The 20,372-nt window shown below is 38.8% G+C and overlaps 1 protein-coding gene across 3 annotated transcripts in view; it reads left to right on the plus strand.

Moving 5' to 3' along the window:
- Window positions 1-20,372, plus strand: part of PARP8 (poly(ADP-ribose) polymerase family member 8) — a 124,700-nt gene that overhangs the window by 88,264 nt on the left and 16,064 nt on the right. For all 3 annotated transcript variants that reach the window (XM_027634887.1, XM_027634888.1, XM_027634886.1), the window contains 4 exons: window positions 1,315-1,879; window positions 4,097-4,150; window positions 4,251-4,346; window positions 16,470-16,562. In XM_027634887.1, coding sequence (XP_027490688.1) covers window positions 1,315-1,879; window positions 4,097-4,150; window positions 4,251-4,346; window positions 16,470-16,562 — 808 coding nt within the window. The remainder of the gene's footprint in view (window positions 1-1,314; window positions 1,880-4,096; window positions 4,151-4,250; window positions 4,347-16,469; window positions 16,563-20,372) is intronic.

Genomic DNA, 20,372 nt, shown 5'->3' on the forward strand with positions numbered 1-20,372 from the left:
TTAATTTTGACATTCTAAATTCAATGTATAACAAAAAGAATACAGCAATCGCTCATGTTGAAAATGAGAGCAGTGTCAAAGATAACAAAAGGTTGGTTGTTTGTTCAAAGGTAAAGGAGGAAAGGTGGTGTTTTAAGTAGAAAGCTTATCCATTCCCTACCATGCCATACACCCACCATTGGTAAGCACAGGCACAAGCCTGGGGTTTGGTTTTATTCAGAAATGGCACACAAAACCAGCCTACTCTTTTTCCTCTGGGTTTGGCTGCTGATGCAGTGCCTGTCTGAAGACGGCTCAGCCCAAATACAAGGACCCTCTCTGTCCCTATGGTACCATTCCAAACTCCCTTCTGCAGGAGGGTGATAGTGATCCTGCTGCTGCAGTGAATCAGCAGCCTCCACATGCATATTCCACTGTCACCACTTGCTAATGGGTTGGGGAAACCTGCCAGCCTCTCCCTTTGGGTTTTCACTTCTTTACTTGATGCAAAACAAAAAAATACTCTAAAGATTGGGCTTGCTTATAAAGCATAGGAAAATGATTCAGCATACCTGTTATATGTTCTTGCTTTGCAAGGACAGGCAAATGTGAACCTTACAGAAATGTGTCAGTACATGTGAATGTTGTTTTGTAAAAATCTCTTGTTATTTACTTTCTGCATTTATAATTTAGGTGCTTCACGTTCTCATTTCCAGTGTTACAGAGCTAGAATGTGTCTAAAACCAGAAAGAGTGGCATCAAATTGTCTTCCACAAAGTTCCCAGATTATTATGAGGTTTCTAAAAATCATGTCCTTTTCAACTGAATTAAATTCAATTTACTGTCTGCAAGTTTCACTGCTCATTTTATCTTCCATTGGATCCGAACATAGAATTTGTTATACTGTGTCCAGAAGACAGTAACTTTCATGGGATCATGCCATGCTGGTTACATAGAAAAGATAGATTTTGTTAAGGAAAATGTGTTATAATCTCATGTGAAATATGTGGTTTTCATTGCAAAGATGATTTCTTGAATAATTCGTTTGTTTAGAGACATAGAGAACCTTACAATAAGCTGTAAGGTCATAGCTATGACTTCTACTTAAGTTGTCTTTTTGATCCATGAACTTGTGTGTAAAAAGGAGTAAGATGTCTATTTTGATATTGGAAAATGTCTTACAGTTGTTTATTTTTTAAAAGTTTGCATCGTGTTTATCACTAGTGAAAAACATGAAGATAGGTGATACTTAAAAGTGGTTACATCTGTGTGATCTTGCTCGATTTGCACAGAATTTTGATCATTCTCCAACTTTGCCATCTTCTTTATTTTAAGGTCGCCGAGTTATCCTCCTCCTGGCTGTGGTAAAAATAAATCAAAACTGAAGTCAGAACAGGATGGCATCTCCAAAACTCACAAACTACTGAGAAGGACTTGCTCTAGCACAGTGAAGGCGGAGGATGTGTGTGCCACAAAATCTCACAGAACCTTTGGCCGCTCGTTGTCGAGTGACCCTCGTGCTGAACAGACAATGGCTATTAAATCGCACAAACTGCTGAATCGTTCCTGCTCTGCAGCTGTCAAGCAGGAGGAGTGCATCACTTTAAAGCCTCATAAGCTGTTAAGTAGGTCGTGCTCTGGGGATCCTCGATGTGAGCACAACAGCGCCTTGAAGCCCCACAGACTTTTAAGCAGGTCCTACTCCAGTAATCTTAGAATGGAAGAGTTGGATGGATTGAAGAATCACAAGTTGCTCACCAAGACTTACTCCAATGCCCCTAAATCATCCAAAATGGAGCCTTTCAAGGAGTCCACCACGGCAGAGAGCAGGAGGCTCTCTCTTACCTCAGGGCTTATTGGTATCTTAACGCCATCTTCATCATCGCCTTCACAAGCTGCTGTGCGTAATATTTTTTTTTATTCTACTCATTTTCCTCCTGTTAATTTTCAAACGTGCTGTTATGTTTTTTATGCAAAGATATTAGACTTAGGACATATGTTAGTGACTATATTGGATATACTGGAAGACGAGCAATGAAGTCAGCTTTTTAAGGAGGATTCAGACAGCTGTGCATGCACATATATTTAAGTTATAAAATCAGAATTTGCTGAAGTCAGGACAGAGATCTTATATGTTATGTTGAATGCAGCTCAGTGTACAGCTGCTGGCCATGGGAAAAGTTCAGTCATCCAATTCCTTCCCTACATCCTTCAGGAAAAAGGGAGACTGTGCACTTCTCTGCTGAAAAATTAGTTTAGTTGCAAGGGCTTTTCTCATTTCCCTGTTTACTTCATATGGGAAGCAACTGTCCATTAGCTCTTTTGAGTGCCAAATTACCTCTGCTTCTGGTCTTTTCATCTGCCATCATCATCGTACTGGAAGGAACACACTCAGAGTTCAGCTCACCTCTTGCACATTTTTGATTTTTGAGAGGTTAAACCTTCAAATGCATTGACAGAAGTCAGAGGCCGGTGAACAAATTAGGCCCACACTGGCCTCTTACTTTCCCCAGAGGCATAACTGATTGGGAAAAAAAAGGGTAGCTCTGAAAATTAATTCTTCTGCCTATACCTCTTAAAACATGGGGTTTATACTTTAGAATGAAGAATGGGTTTGTTTGCACTCTTTCAAGGCGTCAGTCTGTTTTCCGTATTGGATTTTGGGAGAGGCATTTAGAAAATAGTCCTCTCCACTCTCTTTGCCTAGGGATATCTTGGAAGCTGATGCTTTCTTTGGATGCCATACATATATTCATAATAATCCATTCTGAATAATGAAATTACATTGAGTGCACTATGTCTCATTGTAATTTAGTTCAGTAAGCTGTAAGCTATACTCAATCAAATCTAAAAGCAGTGGTACACTATCATAGGATCATTTATATACATGCTGTGTGGTTGGTGTATGTGATGGGCACAGCAAAATTAAGATGAGCTATCAGAGTTTTTACTTGCAGTTTAGAGACACACTTTTTTCTGAATAAGCACAGGATGTCCTAAAATAGCAAGACTTTTCTCTCCTGATGTTAATAGGAAAAGTCCCATTGGTTTTTATAAGATAATGAAGAGCTGACTAAGTTCATTACTGATGTTATCATTAGTGATGTTATCAGCTGATAGGGAAGCCCTGCTTGGCAGTCTGTAAATACTACCCTTAATTTATTGCTGGAATGCATTTACTTTGAGGGAAGATCATCACATGTGTGATCAGATGCAGTTTGACAGATGTTAGTGGAAGGACATAGAGAGTCTATTTCACATTTTGTATGCATACACCAGATGTATGGGTAGCCTGGGTCCCTAACTGTAATTTGAAGTCAGTGGAATGTGGAAGTGATGATTGAGGACCCTAAATTCTCTTCAATTCTCAGCTGAAATATTAGGATATCATATATGAACTCAAGTAGGACTGTTTTCCAGGAGAAAAATGGAAAAGCAGTTAAGCAGTTAAGCAGTTAGAGAAATGAAAGGACATAAACCTATAAATAAAACCCCAAAACACTGTAAATGGAGCTGATCTGACTTGTTCAAAACAAGATGTGATTGAAATAGATGTCAACCTAGAATTCTGTACCTTACTGAATCTTGTAACAGAAGTTCCTTCTAATTTATGTTGCTATGTGTTGAAAAAAAAAGAACTTGAGTGGTATCTGAACATAGAGAGATCTGTTTCTGTGGTGCTTACAGAAGTGAGATCTTAGTAAATATGAAAGAAAAAGGTTTTCAGCCTTTCTGAGAATTGCACTAGTCTTTCAAGCCTAAATATATAGCCCATATTTGGATAGCAGTTAAAATATAATGGAAGTCACCAAATGCCAGTTTATTAGGCTCGAGTGAAGGCACTGGTGTTTCCATTTGAGATTCATGTTTTTGGGATGGTGAGATACAAAACTTCATCTGATTTAATAACTAAAAAGAGATACTAAAAACCTACCACACACTCAGTAAACAGCAAAAGGATTGATTATTTGTAATGGCTGGTTCATGCAAGTGAAAGATCTTTTCAGATGCAAATACTGCTTAATTAATGTGTTTACATGCAAAAAATACAAGTGCTTTACCACTTCCCTATAATTAGCGTACCAACGCTGAAGTTGCCTCAACTTTTTCCTTGCAGCAAAATTATGGTGCAAAATGTGTTCCCGAGCGACATCGTGGCTTTCTTGTGCAGGTAGGATATCATGTCTTACCCACTTATGAAATGCTGTGGAGCATGAGCTAACTGTTAATTATTTTTAAGCAGATATTACTATCATTTTCATTGTTCTCAGACTATCGAATTTGCTGAGCAACGGATACCAGTATTGAATGAATACTGTGTAGTTTGTGATGAACCCCATGTGTTCCAGAACGGCCCTATGCTGAGGGTAAGTGGTGTGCTGGAAAACAATGCATTTTATAGTGCCTTAAATAGCAGAGGACCATACAAACCTGTTGAAAAACTGATTTATCTGAGATGTATTTCATTCTGATATCCTTTTAAGATGCAAAAATGTAAAGCATATTAATTAGATTTTGCTGTAAATTTGAAAAAAAAAGTCTTACAAACAAGGAAGATGGAAATCAGACTTGTATAATACCACAGAAATGTAAAGAGGGACTGTATTTCACTGAACACTGTTGTGCTGCAGTAATCACAACCAGATAAGATAGAGAAGTGTATTAGAATGCTTTCTTGATCCTCTGGCATTCTTCTAACAGCTCAGGGCACCTCATTCTTGAGCTTTTATCAAGCCAAGACCACTCTATTTACGTACACTGGTGTTAATGCCACCACTCTTCTTTTGACCCTGTTTTGCTCACAAGCTGCTGGAATGAGCCATCCTCAAATGTGATAAGAAAGGTAGTAGAAAGAGATGCTCTGTGAAGTGTCTGATGTAGCAGTGACCTAGTCCAGGGACACTGTCATAGTTCAGTATTCCCAAAGTCTGTCCAGTTAAGCAGCTCTTCCTTTCATTCCTGTGTGACTGGGAACAGAATTTTCCTTGATGAACATTTTACTCTCTCGTGCTGTTGGTGAATGCATGCAGTGAAAAAGAGTAAGATGGACCATGAGAGACACAATCTGCCTGGAGCTACTGGATCAGTGCAGCTTTGTGAAAGAGTATATTAGAATAAAATTCTTAGCTCTAGGACTAGTCTGGCAGTTTAGAATCCTCTTGTTTCACCTACCCTGCATCCTATGGAAACATGAATAACCTTGAAAGATTAAAGCTATGGAAAACTGTCTAACTACAGTGTGTGAATGGTTGAATACCTGATAATTTGTCCACAGTGTAGCAAGTAACTACACATAAGCTGAAGCAGATGTCATCTATGATAGTTACACAGAACTAAATTGAGGAGAGTTATTGCTCTACCTGGCAGCAGAAGTCATCTCGGTGTCATTCCCTATGACACTGAATGGCTCCAGGGTCAAGCATCCTGACTGCAGGCAGGGTATGCAGATAGGTTGCTGATGGGGTTTGAAAAAGCATGTACATATTCAGTTAACACTATTTTAAGTCACTGTCTAACTCCTATAGTTTTGGATATCCAATTAGGTGTTATTTTTGCCTCTTCAAGCTCATATCTACCTTTTAAAAGCAAGGTTTTCTGACAGAGTTATTAGCGACCAAACACTGGCATCAACAAAACAAAAAAGGCATCGTTTCCTTATTCCAGTTCCAAGTTCATCTTGGAATGCACTGCTATGAATATTACCTGTGACAGGATAAGATAAAGTGAGTAATGTTTGGATAGTGAGTAAAATCTGAATAAGGTAATTATTTATGTTATTGGGGTTTATCTTTTTTCCATGGGTCGAAGCAAATTCCAGGATTTATTCCTGTTCACATGATGAACTATTAAAAGAAAACAAAATGGGAAGTCATCTGCTCTAAATAAAAAAATCTTAATTCTTCTTACTTTCCCACTGTAAAGATTACAATCTCTCAGAATTACTCTTCTGTGACTTCAGTTTAAAGAGATGTCATTTTATAGGTATTAGTTGAAGAGTTTGTCAGCATTTCAAAACAAAAGAAACCACAAACAACATGCTTGCCCTTGAACATATATTCATCAGTGCCTTTGCAAGGAGCATAACCTGGCAAGCTTTGCAAAAAGGAAAGGGTGTCATTATATAACCCAGGAAAAATGAGATGCCAGGAAGAAATCTATCATGCTCTGTGTATACTTGAATGACTCAGTAAGCAATATAGAGCCACTAGTGAGTTTGCAGTTCTATAGAAGGTGAGAAAGGATCCCAGTCTGAATTAAGCATGAGCTTGCCAGAGTATGTTAAGGAAATTTATGCTTCACTAGTGAGAGTTCTGGCAGGGGCAGCCTGAAGTGGTCAGTTGTGGGGTTTATTTACATGCTTCAGCTAGGCACAAATACGTACATGCATACGTACATATGTACATACATACGTATATACATACATACATAGAGAGAGAGAATGTATGTAAAGAGAAAAGAGCATGTTACGTTTAATACTGCTGCAAGAGCAGATCTCAGAAGTAGAGTATTTTTATTACAAGAATGCAGCAGGCTTTCATTTAAGACAAAGCTACATGCGGTTTAGCCCTATGGAGAATCCCTGGCCTTCGTAAGGAGCTCTTCCTTTTGATAGCACTGTAACTTGACCAGTAACTTCACCAACCACTGTAGCTTCACCAACGCGCTTGCAACAAACGTGGGTAGAGCCCTTCCCAAATCTTTGTTCGCGAAGCCCAGCCACGAACTTGACCAGTTTTCATAATGATCAATACCTTGCTGTGGTGTTCTTAGCAAAAGAGTCTAGATCTCCTTTTCTGCAGATGACTATCTCGAAGGCATTACTTCCATAGGCTCTCTCCATAGCAGGTTGTGTTACCGGAGGTGCCACAGACTAAATAGTTCTGGATGGTTCATCAGTTTCTAACTTTAAAGTTTAGTGGCTCCACACAGATGCACACAGGATCATATCTGTGTGTGTGTAGCCTTAATGATGAGTTTCTCTTCTACCCTTTGGATTTTTTTTTCAACAGCAAAGAAGGCATATTAATTTATAAAAGCATAGCAAAGTTATTGCTTGAAAGGATATTTTAATATGTATTTAGGCTAGATTTTGTAGTATTTTATGGAGTTTTATACAGTTATAAAGAAGCCACTGAGAAATTTGATTGTCTAATCCTCCAGCATGTCAGCCTGCTGCCTTTCCTGACTTATAGTGTAGTTCAGTTAATTGCTCAAAAAATTCAACAATTGCCACCACACAATAATTATGTTCTTTTAATACTGCCATACCTACTTATAAACTCTAATGCCATACATAGTTTTTTGTGCTGGTTGTTACTGACATGTCTCATCCTCAGGACAACTGGAGATAAATGTGAAACTGAGAGATAAAGTTTTTCCCTTCTGCAGACTTACTCTACAGGCTATCTTTTTATCTTCGTTTTTAAGTATTTTTAAATCAATCGCTTTCAGCAAGCTTTCTTCTCACTATTGTTTCATTTTTCTAAATAAATTTTTCGGGTGGGGTATTTCGGTATTAAAAACAGTGTTCTGTTTTTAATACCTATTTCAATTTAAGTTACTTTCTTAAAATCTTGGCATCTTTTTTCCCATAAGAGCCACTTGATGACAACAAGATGTGTCATTTTGTATAGCTTAATTTAGACACCAGATACCTATGTCAGAATATCATTGTATGGAAGACGTCTGTTGCAGAACAGCCACATAACACAATTGCATTTGTTTGACTTAATGCTTTTACAGTGGACATCTGTCTTACTCTAGAGTCCACAATACTAATCTAATCATGCAAATATTCCCTGCTGATTCAGGGATCCTGTTATACACAGAAGTCTTGAGATGTTGTTAGGCTGTCTTAGTCCCTTACTGAGGATAAATAAAGGGGCTACTTTACTGACCTACTGAAGATGAATAAGTACAAAATTCTTAGATTTCTCTTGGGAATTTCTTTACAGAGCAAAGTATGGATCTTTCAGAATTTTCTTTTGAGTTCCAAAAGCTCTCTGAAATACAAAAGATCACAATTAAAGAAAAACATACTAGGTAGACGGGGTGACTTTAGAATTATACCCAAACCTAATGCCATCACAAGGAACTGCAGCTCTATTACTGTGAAGGGGAAGCACAAAGGTTCTCTGGAATGGAAAGTACCATAATGTATCATGAAGTTGTAAGACTCTTCTTTATGAAGGCCCATGGTCCATTGCTTCATTCCCTTTAAAAAAAACCCCAACAGTAAAGCTGTCAATGTTTTCCTATAAGTTTTCACACCCTTCCCATAAGAGAGGAGGATGAATGAAAGTTCTCATCATAGCATGTATCTTCTGTACTTACTGCAAGAGCACAGTCAGATCTAATGATTATTTGCAGTGTACCAGAAGTTATAAAAACTAAATTGAATGTTCAGAATTACTCTATACTTACGTAGAGTGCCACCAAAAATGGCAAATTCCCTGAAATCACTGCATGGCATGATTTGCAGTCATTCTGCGAAACACAGGGAAAATTCAATGAATACGTGGATCCAAAGAATAAAAAGTATTCTTTAACCTCTTGCATAACATGGACCATACTATTTCATGCAGTCATTCTTAAAAATAATCGGAATCCTACCTATTTTGCTCTTCATAGAAGGATTAAGAAACAGCTTTGAAATCATTAGCAAGGGTTGGGACTGAAGCCTAAACATCTAAACATCTCCCTTAACTCATATGCAGGGCCAGGAGCTGGATTTGGTGATCCTTGTGTGTCCCCTCCAACTCAGCATATTCTGTGATGCAATCACACTGCATCCTCCTGCAAGGTGACCTGTGCTACGCAGCTCTCAGGAGCTCTGTCATCTTCTGAAGTAGCTCTTTCCTCCATTTTGAAAAACAGTGGGAAGTACAAGGTCAAACTTTACGCTGAGGAGAGACAGAGAAGGCAGACATGATAAACATACTGAAAATCTCCAAGGATGGAGATCTGCACAGCCTCTCTGGGCAACCTGTTACAGTCGTTGATAAAGCTTTAGGAAAAATCAATTTTAGCTTTATCTAAAACTTTGTATAAAGTTTAGATAAAGCTAATCCTATATGAGAGAATAAAAGCACTAACTGACTGCAAAGGTACTTTTCAACCATCTGATTTGGTTCATCTAGCTAAAATAGGTATTTTCCAAATCAGATATAAAAACGTAATAAAGAAACTTAAGCATTATTTGGTTCTATATTAGAAGGCTATTAACTTTTTTTAATGCCCTATAAAATTCTTTCTTTTATTATTACAATAATAATATTAGGGAAGGACTAAGTTGCATTTTAATAATGCAACAGTTTTGCTGCTGTAATAGAAGAGAAATCTCTTGTTTTAGGAATTCAGCATGTACTTTTATTACAGACATTCTGTGTAATGAGATCATGAGTCATTAACAAAAGTGGTTATTATATTTAAGGATCTGATTAAAAGAAGTGTAATAAAAATGTATTATTGTATTCGAAGACTGGAAGAAAGAAAATGTCAGTCCTCTCTTAAAGAAGGGCAAGAAGGGGAGGACCCATAGGCTGGTCACTCTCACTTTGGAGCATGGAAAGATAATGAAGCAGCTAAGCCTCAAAACCATTTCCAGACACATTAAGGACTAGAAAATCATCAGGACTAGTCAGCATGGCTTCACCAATGGGAAGTTGTACTTGACTAACTTAGTAAACTTCTGTGATGAAGTGAGTGGTCTGGTAGATGAGGGGAGAGCAGTGGATATTGGCAACCTGGACTTCAGTAAGGTCTTTGGCAGTATCTTGTCATAAGATCCTCGTAGACAAGCTGTTGATGCATGGGCTGAATGAGGAGATAGTAGTCTGAAAACTCACTGAATGTCTGGGCCAAGAGTGGCTTAAAGTTGAGTTGGAGATCAGTAGCTAGTGGTGTGCCCCAGGGATCAATAATGGGTCTAGTCCTGTTTTGGAGCTTCATTAATCACCTAGATGATGATGCAACAGAGTTTGTAGATGATGAAAACTTGACAAAAATGAGAGAAGTGTGTGATACTCCCAACTGATGGGTGCCAGTCAAAGGGACCTCAAAAGGCTGGAGATATGGGCTGCCAGGAACTTCTTTCAGTTCAACAAGAATTGCCAAGTCCAGCACCTAGGGAGGAACAAACCCAGGCACCAGTGTATGCTGGGGGCCATCCAGCTGGAAAACAACTTGGCTGGAGCAGAAAAGGACACCAACTTGAGCATGAGTGAGCAGTGTGCACTTGCAATATGAAAGGTTAATGGTATCTTGAACTACATGAAACAACAGAATTGCCCACATGTGGAGAGAGGTGGTCCTGCCCCTCTATGCAGCCCTGGTGAGGCCACACTATGTCCATTTCTGGGCTCCTCAGTACAAGAAAGAGATGAGGCTGCTGGAGAAAGTCCACTAAAAGGTCACTAAGATGATTAAAGGGACTAGAGCACCTCCCATATGAGGAAAGACTGAGAAAGCTGGGAATGTTCAGCCTGGTAAAAAAGAATGTCTGTAAATATCTGAAGGAAAGGTGCAAAAAGGATGGGGTCAACCTCTTTTCAGTGGTGTCAGGTGAGAGGACAAGAGGCAGAGGGCACAAACTGCAACACAGGAAGTTCCTGAACAACAGGAAACACTTTTCTACCTTTTTCACCTTTTCTGAAGGTGACTGAGCATCGGAAAAAGTTGCCCAGAGAGGCTGTGGAGTTCATATTAATGGAGAAATTCAAAAACTGTGTGTCCAGGGCAGCTGGCTCTAGGTGACCCTATTTTAGCAGGGATGTTGGACCAGATGCCCTCCAGAAATTCCTGCCAACCTCAATCTTTCTGTAATTCTTTGATCTTACTCAGATTTTACATAGTAAGCTATATGTGAAGCTAATGCTTATCTTGCTGTCTATGTCTTCCGGAATCCCTCACGAATTAGTATTTATAAATACTGAAGCCTTTGGTAAAACAGACTGATTGAACAGATTTTACAGCCCTGTGAGACAATTATACAGGACAAAAAAATCTCAGAATGCATTCAATAAGGTAATTCAGAAACCCTCTGTGTATCATTTTTCAGTCAAGACGTCTCCTTAGAGTGCCATCTTGTGTTGAAACCTCAGACTGAGGCCTCTTTAGAACAAAGCAGGAATTAGCAAAAAACTCAGCAATATGAAATATTAAAGCTAATTTATTTGAAGTATGGATTTGTACTTTGAAGTAAGTTGGGTTCCTGTTAACTTGAAGAGGTCTTGGATTTCTCTATCATTTGAATATGAAATTCTTAGGCACCACTGAAAACACAGAAGCACTGATGTTTCAGAAACAGTAGACCGCTTAGGGCTAGGAAATTTTTGGGATAGAATAAACATTATTGAACTATGGAGAAAAGGCTAGGGGTAAAATATGTTTAGTCAGACTGGAGTTTAACCAAGATGTTTGTGGAATTCCAAGATTCTTGTGGAATAATGCTGTGGTCCTTCTAATCCTTTCTTCACAATGTAGGCTGGTTTTATCTCTTTTTATGAAAAAAACCTCTCCAGTTACAACCTGTACTTTAATTAAATGGATTTCAATTGCTTTATTTTTTTCTGACAGAGTAAAATGACTGTAGTGATGCTTTTCATGTAGCACAACTTACCAAAGTGCACCTTGCCCAGCTAGAAATTCTATAATCCTTGTTTGTTCACCATCTATTTATATATTGTGGAAGTAAAAACACCAGAAAATGAATCTAAAGCCAAAACAAAGCCAAACAGAACAAGTGACATTTCTTATTCAGCCACAGTCTACTCTCATCTTTTTTCAGGTTATATCTGCTTACAGCTGTGGTATTTCCCATGTCTTTGAGCAGCATGTTCCACATAACACATGAATATTGTGAGACTATTCAGAGAGTTTACTTTGCAGTAAAACTAAGAGTTTCTGTGGTTGAAAGTGGGAAACAGAACTGAGATTTGAAGTTACGTTTCATCTCCATGTCGGTTGCTTTCAGTAGAAGTGAGATGATTGCTAATGGTTTCACCTTATTTATTACATTTACTGTAAGTCAGGCAGTGAGCCTTCCCTGAAGCATCTCCTATTATATCAGTGGTTTTTGGGTGTGTCAGTCATGCTGCAGGCTCATTAGTGTCTGTGTGATATCCCTTAGGATAAGGAAAGTGTGGCACATTGCTCTTCTGAACACAGCTTCAGCCCACAGTAGAAAGTAGCAAGACAGATAAATACACACTATGAAAGTTTCACCTTTTTGGAATTGAAGGAATGCCTGGAAAATACTTTAAATAGTGTATGAGTCCATGAACCAGAGTATGTAATAGCACCTGGCTTGTTTGCATGTCTGCCACTCTCAGTCACTGCAGGAAGCAGCAACACTTGCATTGTAACACAGGGGAACTCTGAGCCCTTTTTCATCACAGCAGCAGTTGGGTGGTAACTACTGATCGTGCAAATGGGGGTGGCATTTGAAAACCTCAAATGTTTAGAAAATGCTTTCTGCTTCTGTCCTTACCTTCTGCTTCCAAGCATCTGCAGTCTCAGGTTAACTGCCCACCTCTTATTTTCTTCTAGCTTTTCACTACTGAAATAATGATCCTTCTAAATAGTGTTTCAGCACTAATGATCTCCACTTAAGTAGTAGTGTTGTGAAAGCCAATGGCTTTATGTTAATTTTCTTTTTTCAAGCGAAAAAATAAAGTGTATGTGAGACCCCGTGCAGCTGGTGTTGCTGAAAGGGGTTAGAGTTGCCCTCTTCAGGTAGTGGAGAGCCAAGTTTCCCAGCCAGTCAGCTCTATGTGTCTTCAAGGTGATGGTTGTAATCTGTGCCTGCACCTAAGATGAAGTTCACATTGGGAAATACATATTTGACTGTATAAGCCTTATTTTGCTGTGTATTTTCCCTTTGAAAACAATGGGAACTAGTAATCTAATTAAAGGTGGTTATTCTGTACATTTGTGGATATGGATCCACATCAGTAAGAAGAAGTCTGTATATTTCATATACGTACACAAAAATTCTTAGAAAGTTCAGCTTGCTTAATACAGTACACGTACATAAGATCATGTTGGAATGATGTAGCTTTTTATAAATGTGTTAGTGTTGTTCTTGTTTGTTTACTGTGGCTAGGGACATTTCTTATATTTATGATTTGAAGTCAGAACAATCCTGTCCCAAGGGCTTACATCCTGTGACAAGAGAAAAATGGACACCATAAAGGGAAACACACTAGCAATATGCAAAGCATTAGCAGCAGAGTAAGAGCAGCCTTGAATCTCAGTTTCCCCATAAAGCTTGTGGTTTTCTTTAAACACTATCTTCTGGAATTGATTTATCAGCTTAGTTTTCACATGTTTTCAATGGTTCTAGCATGCATTATTGCACACAAAAAAAAAATAAATAAGGAAATGTAATACTGAATAGTCATGTCACAGTGTGTGACAAACAAAATCCCTCCAAATGTTTGCTTCTCAATTGCAAGCTAATATTTTAGTTTTGGAGGGATTTAAAACATTTAAATGGTTGAACCTGACTAATGACTGGAGAACAGGCCACTGAAATGACCATACCAAAATCTCTTGGAATACACTACTAACAGTATGGGAAATGAAAGTTAAAACCATCTGATTTTACTAAATAGAGACAAATTTCAGAAACAGTATTCAGAAGTGCTCTCAAAATGGCTGGAATTCGGGTTAAAAGGCATCCAGGGTGGATATATGAAGACAGGGTTCTGTACTACAGCATTGGGATTATTCTCCCCGTGATACTGCAATGGAAAAATATTCAGTGGACAGAAAGGTTCATCAAATACATAAAATCAAAAGAATTGTATAGGTGCTAATAGTGTCTGTTCCACTTCAGAACTGAGATTTTGCTGTCTCACTTATCTTCATATATAGCGTTCTCTAGTGTCTATCTAAGACAAAAAAAGGGCTTTTCAAATGTCGTGCATAAGTACAATGACCATTTTCCTAACTTCTCTCTTCAAGATGCTCAGATATTTCTGGAATCATAACACAGGTGCAGTAAAAAGAAAAAGAACAACAATGACAAATTGTGTGTTCCCTTTGCCATCATTAAGTCTCGGGATAATTTACTTTGCTGAGACTGTAACCAAAATACCAAAAATAAGTATTTTCTTAAAACTTTTCTTCATGGCAAACATGGCTTAACTTAGACTGCTCTGCTATTCCAGAGCTATTCCTTGCTCTGGATTAAAGGAAGTTGGTGTATACTGTTGATAATGATAGTTAAGGTGGTAGTCCCAACATGCTTCCCCAACTAAGCAAATGATTTAACCATCTTCTAAATGTGGAAAACCGGAGAATAATGACAGAAGTAAATACCTCTTGTTTAGTGTGCCATGGCACAGTGAATTAGATCATGTTAGGCTTTGTCTGCTGCCTAATGCAATGTAACATGACAGATAAAGTAAATCAAATGGGTGACACTATTAGATTTGAAGGATGATGGCTCTTGTAAAGCAACTGATGTGAAACTATGACAATACAGAAGATTTCGTATGTTTATTGAGATAAAGTCTTGAATCTTTGAAACTCAGCAAACATATATTTTCAGAGCAAGTGACTACAAGCACAGCAGTATGCCTGTTACTGACCAAGTTGTTGTCTGAAACAGAAAACAGCTAAATTTTTGTGTGCTTGATTAATTTTTTCATTTCTGCAAGTGCTTTCTAGAGGCATTGGCTTGAACTTTGGAGGGTGCCACTACAAATGCTTTAGTAATTGTTGAGTGAGAAAAGTTTACTATTGCCTACCAAAGATAATTGTAAGTTTCAGTGGGTTTGGATTTAAGAATATGTAGTATCTTAAGTACTACATAGAAATAGTATCCAAGAAATATTTTTGATTGTTTTCAACATTGTCATAAAACATTGTGTTCACTGGGTTATTTTAAGGATTGTTTTAATTTGTGCTTCCTTATATTTCTTTCAACTATTTTCTCATTTTGGATACTGATAATAATTCACTATGTGATTCATTACTTGAGCCTTTAAAAAGTTGATCTGCTAATTCTATTTCAGTAAGTAAGATGGAGTTACTGTAAGGGTTGTAGAAACTAGGAAGCCCACGAAGTCGTGCCTGTTTTCTCTACCTAAAGCTGTGTTCTTTTTTTTTGTGCTTTGTTTACTTTATGAAGGCAGAATGTTCAATTCTCACTCCATATGCAGTTTAGATAAAGTTTTTTTATTTGTGATGATGTTGTGAATTATTTTTTAACAGGCAAAACCTGGTTCAACAGCAGGGGGTTTTATTATCTTTATTTATTATCTTTATTTATTATCTTTATTTATTATCTTTATTTATTATCTTTATTTATTAAAATATCATGTGGCCTTCCCAAATTCAATGTTTTTGCTGTCAAAATATAATGTATTTTCTTACATGATATGGTTTGAAGCTGGCTCCCTGCCAAGTCTCTAAACCTTACCACAAGAAGCCCCCCCCTCAAACCTCAGGGAGAAGAGGGAAAAAAAAACAACCATGAAAAACCAAAATGAGAGAGAGACAGCTAAAGCAATATGTATAAATATATTTACACTTATATTACAGTTATATACAATTGAAATATATATACAATTTCACAGGGAAAAAGGGGAAGGGAAGGGGGAAGGGAAAAAAAGGAACAAAACCAAAATAATATATATATATATCCCGATCAGTAGCCCAAGATCTAGCAACTAAAAGAATTAGCAAAAGAATATCTTACTACTGTCCTTGGGACAACAGAAATCGCTCTGGAACGATCGCTGGCAACCTCCACCTCCCAAGGTCGGCAAGGCCTTACCAGGCCTCACTCCCCAACATGACAGACTCAACAGCAGGGAACCTGCACCTCCAAGCTACCAGAAGGAAGGACAGCGAAGGCCTTTCCTCCTTTCTTCTTATAACCCGGCTTATGTAAAAATCGTAGGGAATACTGGGTAAATCTGGGCACTTCCTTGGCTACAAACTGGTCACCAAGGAAGGCCTAGACCAAACTACCACATTACAGTTTACCAATAATTTGTTAAATTGTCAAAAATTAAGAATAGCTTTTCCAAGAAATTTTTCTTCCAGATCAAATTTTTATGTGTGTTCTCAACAGCAGAGTAACAAGCTGTGAAGAATAAACCTGCTCTGCTTAGTTTCTGTATTTGTTCTCCATTGATTTTAATTAGCTAGGAAGTTTTCAGATAGGATAGTGTTAGGAACATTTGGGTACTATGCCTGTAATTTTGATTTTGTAAGCATGTTTGGATTTCTTTTAAGTTTAACCTCTGTGAGTACTTATGAGTTTTAGAGTTCTTCACTCTTGCTCTTGAGGTTATTAAAATGCTTCTCTAATGTATCTTCCTCAATAATGGATATGTATTAATTGTTTAAAATTAATGTTACAGTTAAAATATGAAGGAAAGAATTAGCATTAAATGTGTTCAGGGTTTGTTGTAGATATGACAAAGAACTCAAAAGTAGAACAAAAATAAAATTAACTTTCTTTTTCTGTGTAGCCCACTGTTTGTGAACGGGAGCTCTGTGTATTTGCTTTCCAAACATTAGGAGTGATGAATGAAGCTGCTGATGAAATTGCAACTGGGGCTCAGGTAGAACTATCTAATGCTTAATACATGTCTGATCTTCTGTAGTTTACTGAGTCTTCTCAGTCTCTTCTAGTATGTATTTGACTTTTATTCCCCTTATGAGTGCTATTTGGTAAGTATACTATTTATTTGTCTACTGTTATAGCTGGAAATACACTGGTTTATTCATGGTATATTCAGATAGTGCTAATGAGGTGTTTCCATTGTTGTACTTCCATGTAATTAGACCAACTGTGTTTTTATGTTCTGTTGTATTCAATTAGGTCACCTAGGTTGTAAATAAAGGCAGCCATTGTCATTTGGAGATAATTCGCATTTATTTTCACCTAATGAGCCATTGTTACTCTCATGCAATTAATACATTATTTCCTGCTCGTGGCCTTGGGATGCAGCTATCCACTGAGAATGTGTTTTCTTCTGATCATTAAACAGCAGTGGGAAAATCCATGCTGATGTTGCTACATAGGATTCTTTTTTTTCTTCTCAAAGATCAGGAATTTAGCATAAGCTTGCTTCCTGACTCCAGGAAGTTATTGATATAGTTATAACGGTATCATTTTCTTAAAGTATTGAAAATGTGTTTCTGAATCACCATTTAACATTTACAATAAATTAACTAGCAGTTAAAAGATCTTATGTTTAAAATCCTCATAAGATCTTAAGCTAAAAATTTACACATCTTAAGGAAAAAGGCACTCCTCTCTGATTTTCCAGTCACTGTACTTTTACATAGTAAGCAGCCTGGTTTTTTTGAAGAATAAATGTTCAGTTTATTTAACTATAACTAGTACTAGTGGGTCTAGCCACTGAAAAGAAACTATTCAGCTAGGTGCCTGAATACTACCTCTGGGCATATCCTCAAAGGAAGAAACTCACAATAGTGTACACAGAATATGACTCTGGAATCTGAACACCAGCTCTTCATCTGATGACTGTAGACCATTACATGGCTATATTTGCAACATCTGGGTACCAGACAATTGTCTAACTATTTAAGCTTGTAAGAAATAGAGAGAGATCTGCTGATGAAGGCCCACATCTTCCTCAGGCTGAAGTCCTGTGAAGACCTCAACTGTGTGTTTCTGGGAGCTGGAGTTTTGGGTTTTTTTTAATTCAGGCAAATACGTGGTATATTACATGTACATTTGGAATCAGAGAATCACAGAACAGTTTGAGTTGGAAGGGACCTATAAAGGTCATGTAATCCAACCTCTGCCATGAACCTGGACATCTTCAGCTAGATCAGGTTGCTCAGAGCCACATCTGACCTGACCTTGAATGGTTTCAGGGATGGGCCATCTACCATCTTTCTGGGCAACCTGTGTTGGTGTTTCAGCACCTTCATTGTAAAAAACTTCTTTATATCTAGTCTAAATCTCCCTCCCTTTGCTTAAAACCTTTACACCTGGTCCTATCCCTACACTGCTAAAAAGATTTTCCCCATCTTTCTTATCAGCTCCCTTTAAGTACTGAAAGGCTGCAGTAAGGTCTCCCAAGAGCCTTATCTTCTCTAGGCTCTTCTTCCCAGCTCTCTCAGCCTTCCTTCATCATTCCAGCCCTCTGACCATTTTTGTAGCCCTCCTCTGGACTTGCTCCAACAGGTCTGTGTCTTTTTTATGCTGGGGCCCTAGAGCTGAGTGCAGTACTCAGGTCAGGTCTCATGAGGGCAGAAGGGCAGAATGACCTCCCTCAACCCACTGGTCATTCTGGGCTTTCTGGGCTGTGAGTGCACATTGCTGGATAATGTCCAGTCTCTCATCCACCAGCACACCCACGTCCTTCTTGGCAGGGCTGCTCTCAATCCCTTCCTCCCCCAGCCTGCATTGGTTCCGGGGTTTACCATGACCCAAGTGTAGCACCTTATACTTTGCTTTATTGAACCTCACAAGATTCCCACAGGCCCACTTCTCCAGCTTGTCCAAATCCCTCTGGATGGCATCCTGTCCTTCAGGCATGTCAGCTGCACCACTCAGCTTGTGTAATCTGCAAATTTGTTGAGGGTACACTCAATCTCATTGTCTATATCATTGATGAAGATATGAAATAACACTGGTCCCAGTACAGACCCCTGAGGGACACCAGTTATCACCAGAATCGATCAGGACACTGGGATATTGATCCCTACCATCTGGATGCAACCATCCAACCAATTCCTTATCCACAGAACAGTCCATCCATCAAATTAATTTCTCTCCAATTTAGAAAGAAGGATATTGTGGGGAACCTTGTCAAAGGCTTTACAGAAATCAAGATAAATAACATCTGTAGCCCTTCCCTTGACCACTGATGTAGTCATTCCATCATAGAAGGTAACTGGTTTTGTCAGGCAGGACTTGTCCTCGGTGAAGCCATGCTGGCTGTCTCAAATCACCTCCCTGTACCTTAGCATCTTCTAGGGGGATTTGTTCCATGATCTTCCCTTGCACAGAGATGAGGTTGCTAGATTGGTAGTTTGAAAGATTCTCCTTTCTGCCCTTTTTAAAAATTGATGCAATGTTGCCCTTTTTCCAGTTATTTGGTACTTCACCTGACTGTCATGCCTTTTGCAATATCACGGAGAGTGGCTTGGCAAGTCCACCAGCCAGTTGCCTCAGGACTCTGGGATGCATATCATCAGGTCCCATGGACTTCTGTATGTTCAGATTCCTCAGGGGTTCTCAAATCTAATGTTCTCTGATAGCGGGAAACACTTTGCTTCCCCACTCGCTGACTTGAGCTTCATCTACTCAATAATTTGGGAAGGGGAGACTGACACTGAAGACAGGGAAAAAGCTGTCAATTTCCTCAGCCTTCTAATCCGCTGCTACCAGTTTGCCAGTCATGTTCAGAGGTGAGTACACTTCAACATTGCTCTTCTGGCTCCCATGCCTACAGAAGCCCTCATTATTATTATTTACATCCCATGTCAAGTTCAGCTCCAGTTTCACCTTGGCCTCCCTCACCCCATCCTGGCACAAGCAGGTAGTGTCCCTATATTCATCCCAGAGTATCTGTGCCTTCATTCACTACCTGTGCTTTTGCTTCTTGCCTTGTAGTCTGACCAGCAGGTCTGGACATCTGTGCTGGCCTCTTGTATTCCTTTCCTGATCTCTTAAGCATGGGGATTGAGAGAACTCTTGTGGTCTAGGGAAGGCATCCTTAAAGATCTACAAGCTCTGTTCTGCTCCCTCATCCCTGAGAGCAGTTTCCCAGGGGGTCCTATTGACTAACTCCTTGAACAGCTGGAAGGTTGCTTTCCTAAAATAGGAAAAACTTTTTAAAATAGAGCTGACAGGAGAGATGGCCATGGTTAGCTCTCACTCAGTGTGTTCTGGAGGTGTCACTGTTGCAGGCATATGCGGAGCTTGCTCTAGATCTCTGGAGTACCACTACATTTACAGAGCTTTGCTGCAGAGTGATTACAACCTTAAGAATGCTTTAAAAAGTTAGATAAGGCTTTTTGTCTATTGTCCCATCGGAACTCAGTGGCTAAATTCTGTTAAGTTTCAGTTTAATAATAGCATTGAAGCCAGCTCACTCCATTGGACATGGTTGACCATCCCATTCCTGTTCACAGAAAGAATTGATCACTTCTCCGTTTTGATTCATCTGAGCTATTTTTGTCCTTAGTTTAGGACAGTGTGATTCACAGCATAGACTATTGGCACAGGGGTTGTTTCTCCAAAAAGGCTCCCCTAGCAAGCCTAGGCTAGTAAGAGGCTTCTGAGAAGCAGAGTGTATGAATTCATGCTCAATTTCACAGTAATATATTTACACAGTGTCAGGCCTGTTGCCTGACCTGGCTGCATATGCAGACTCCTGGTCTCCTTTGCA

Source organism: Corapipo altera, unplaced genomic scaffold (assembly GCF_003945725.1).
Source record: "Corapipo altera isolate COAL_440 unplaced genomic scaffold, ASM394572v1 61411, whole genome shotgun sequence".
Taxonomy (NCBI): domain Eukaryota; kingdom Metazoa; phylum Chordata; class Aves; order Passeriformes; family Pipridae; genus Corapipo; species Corapipo altera.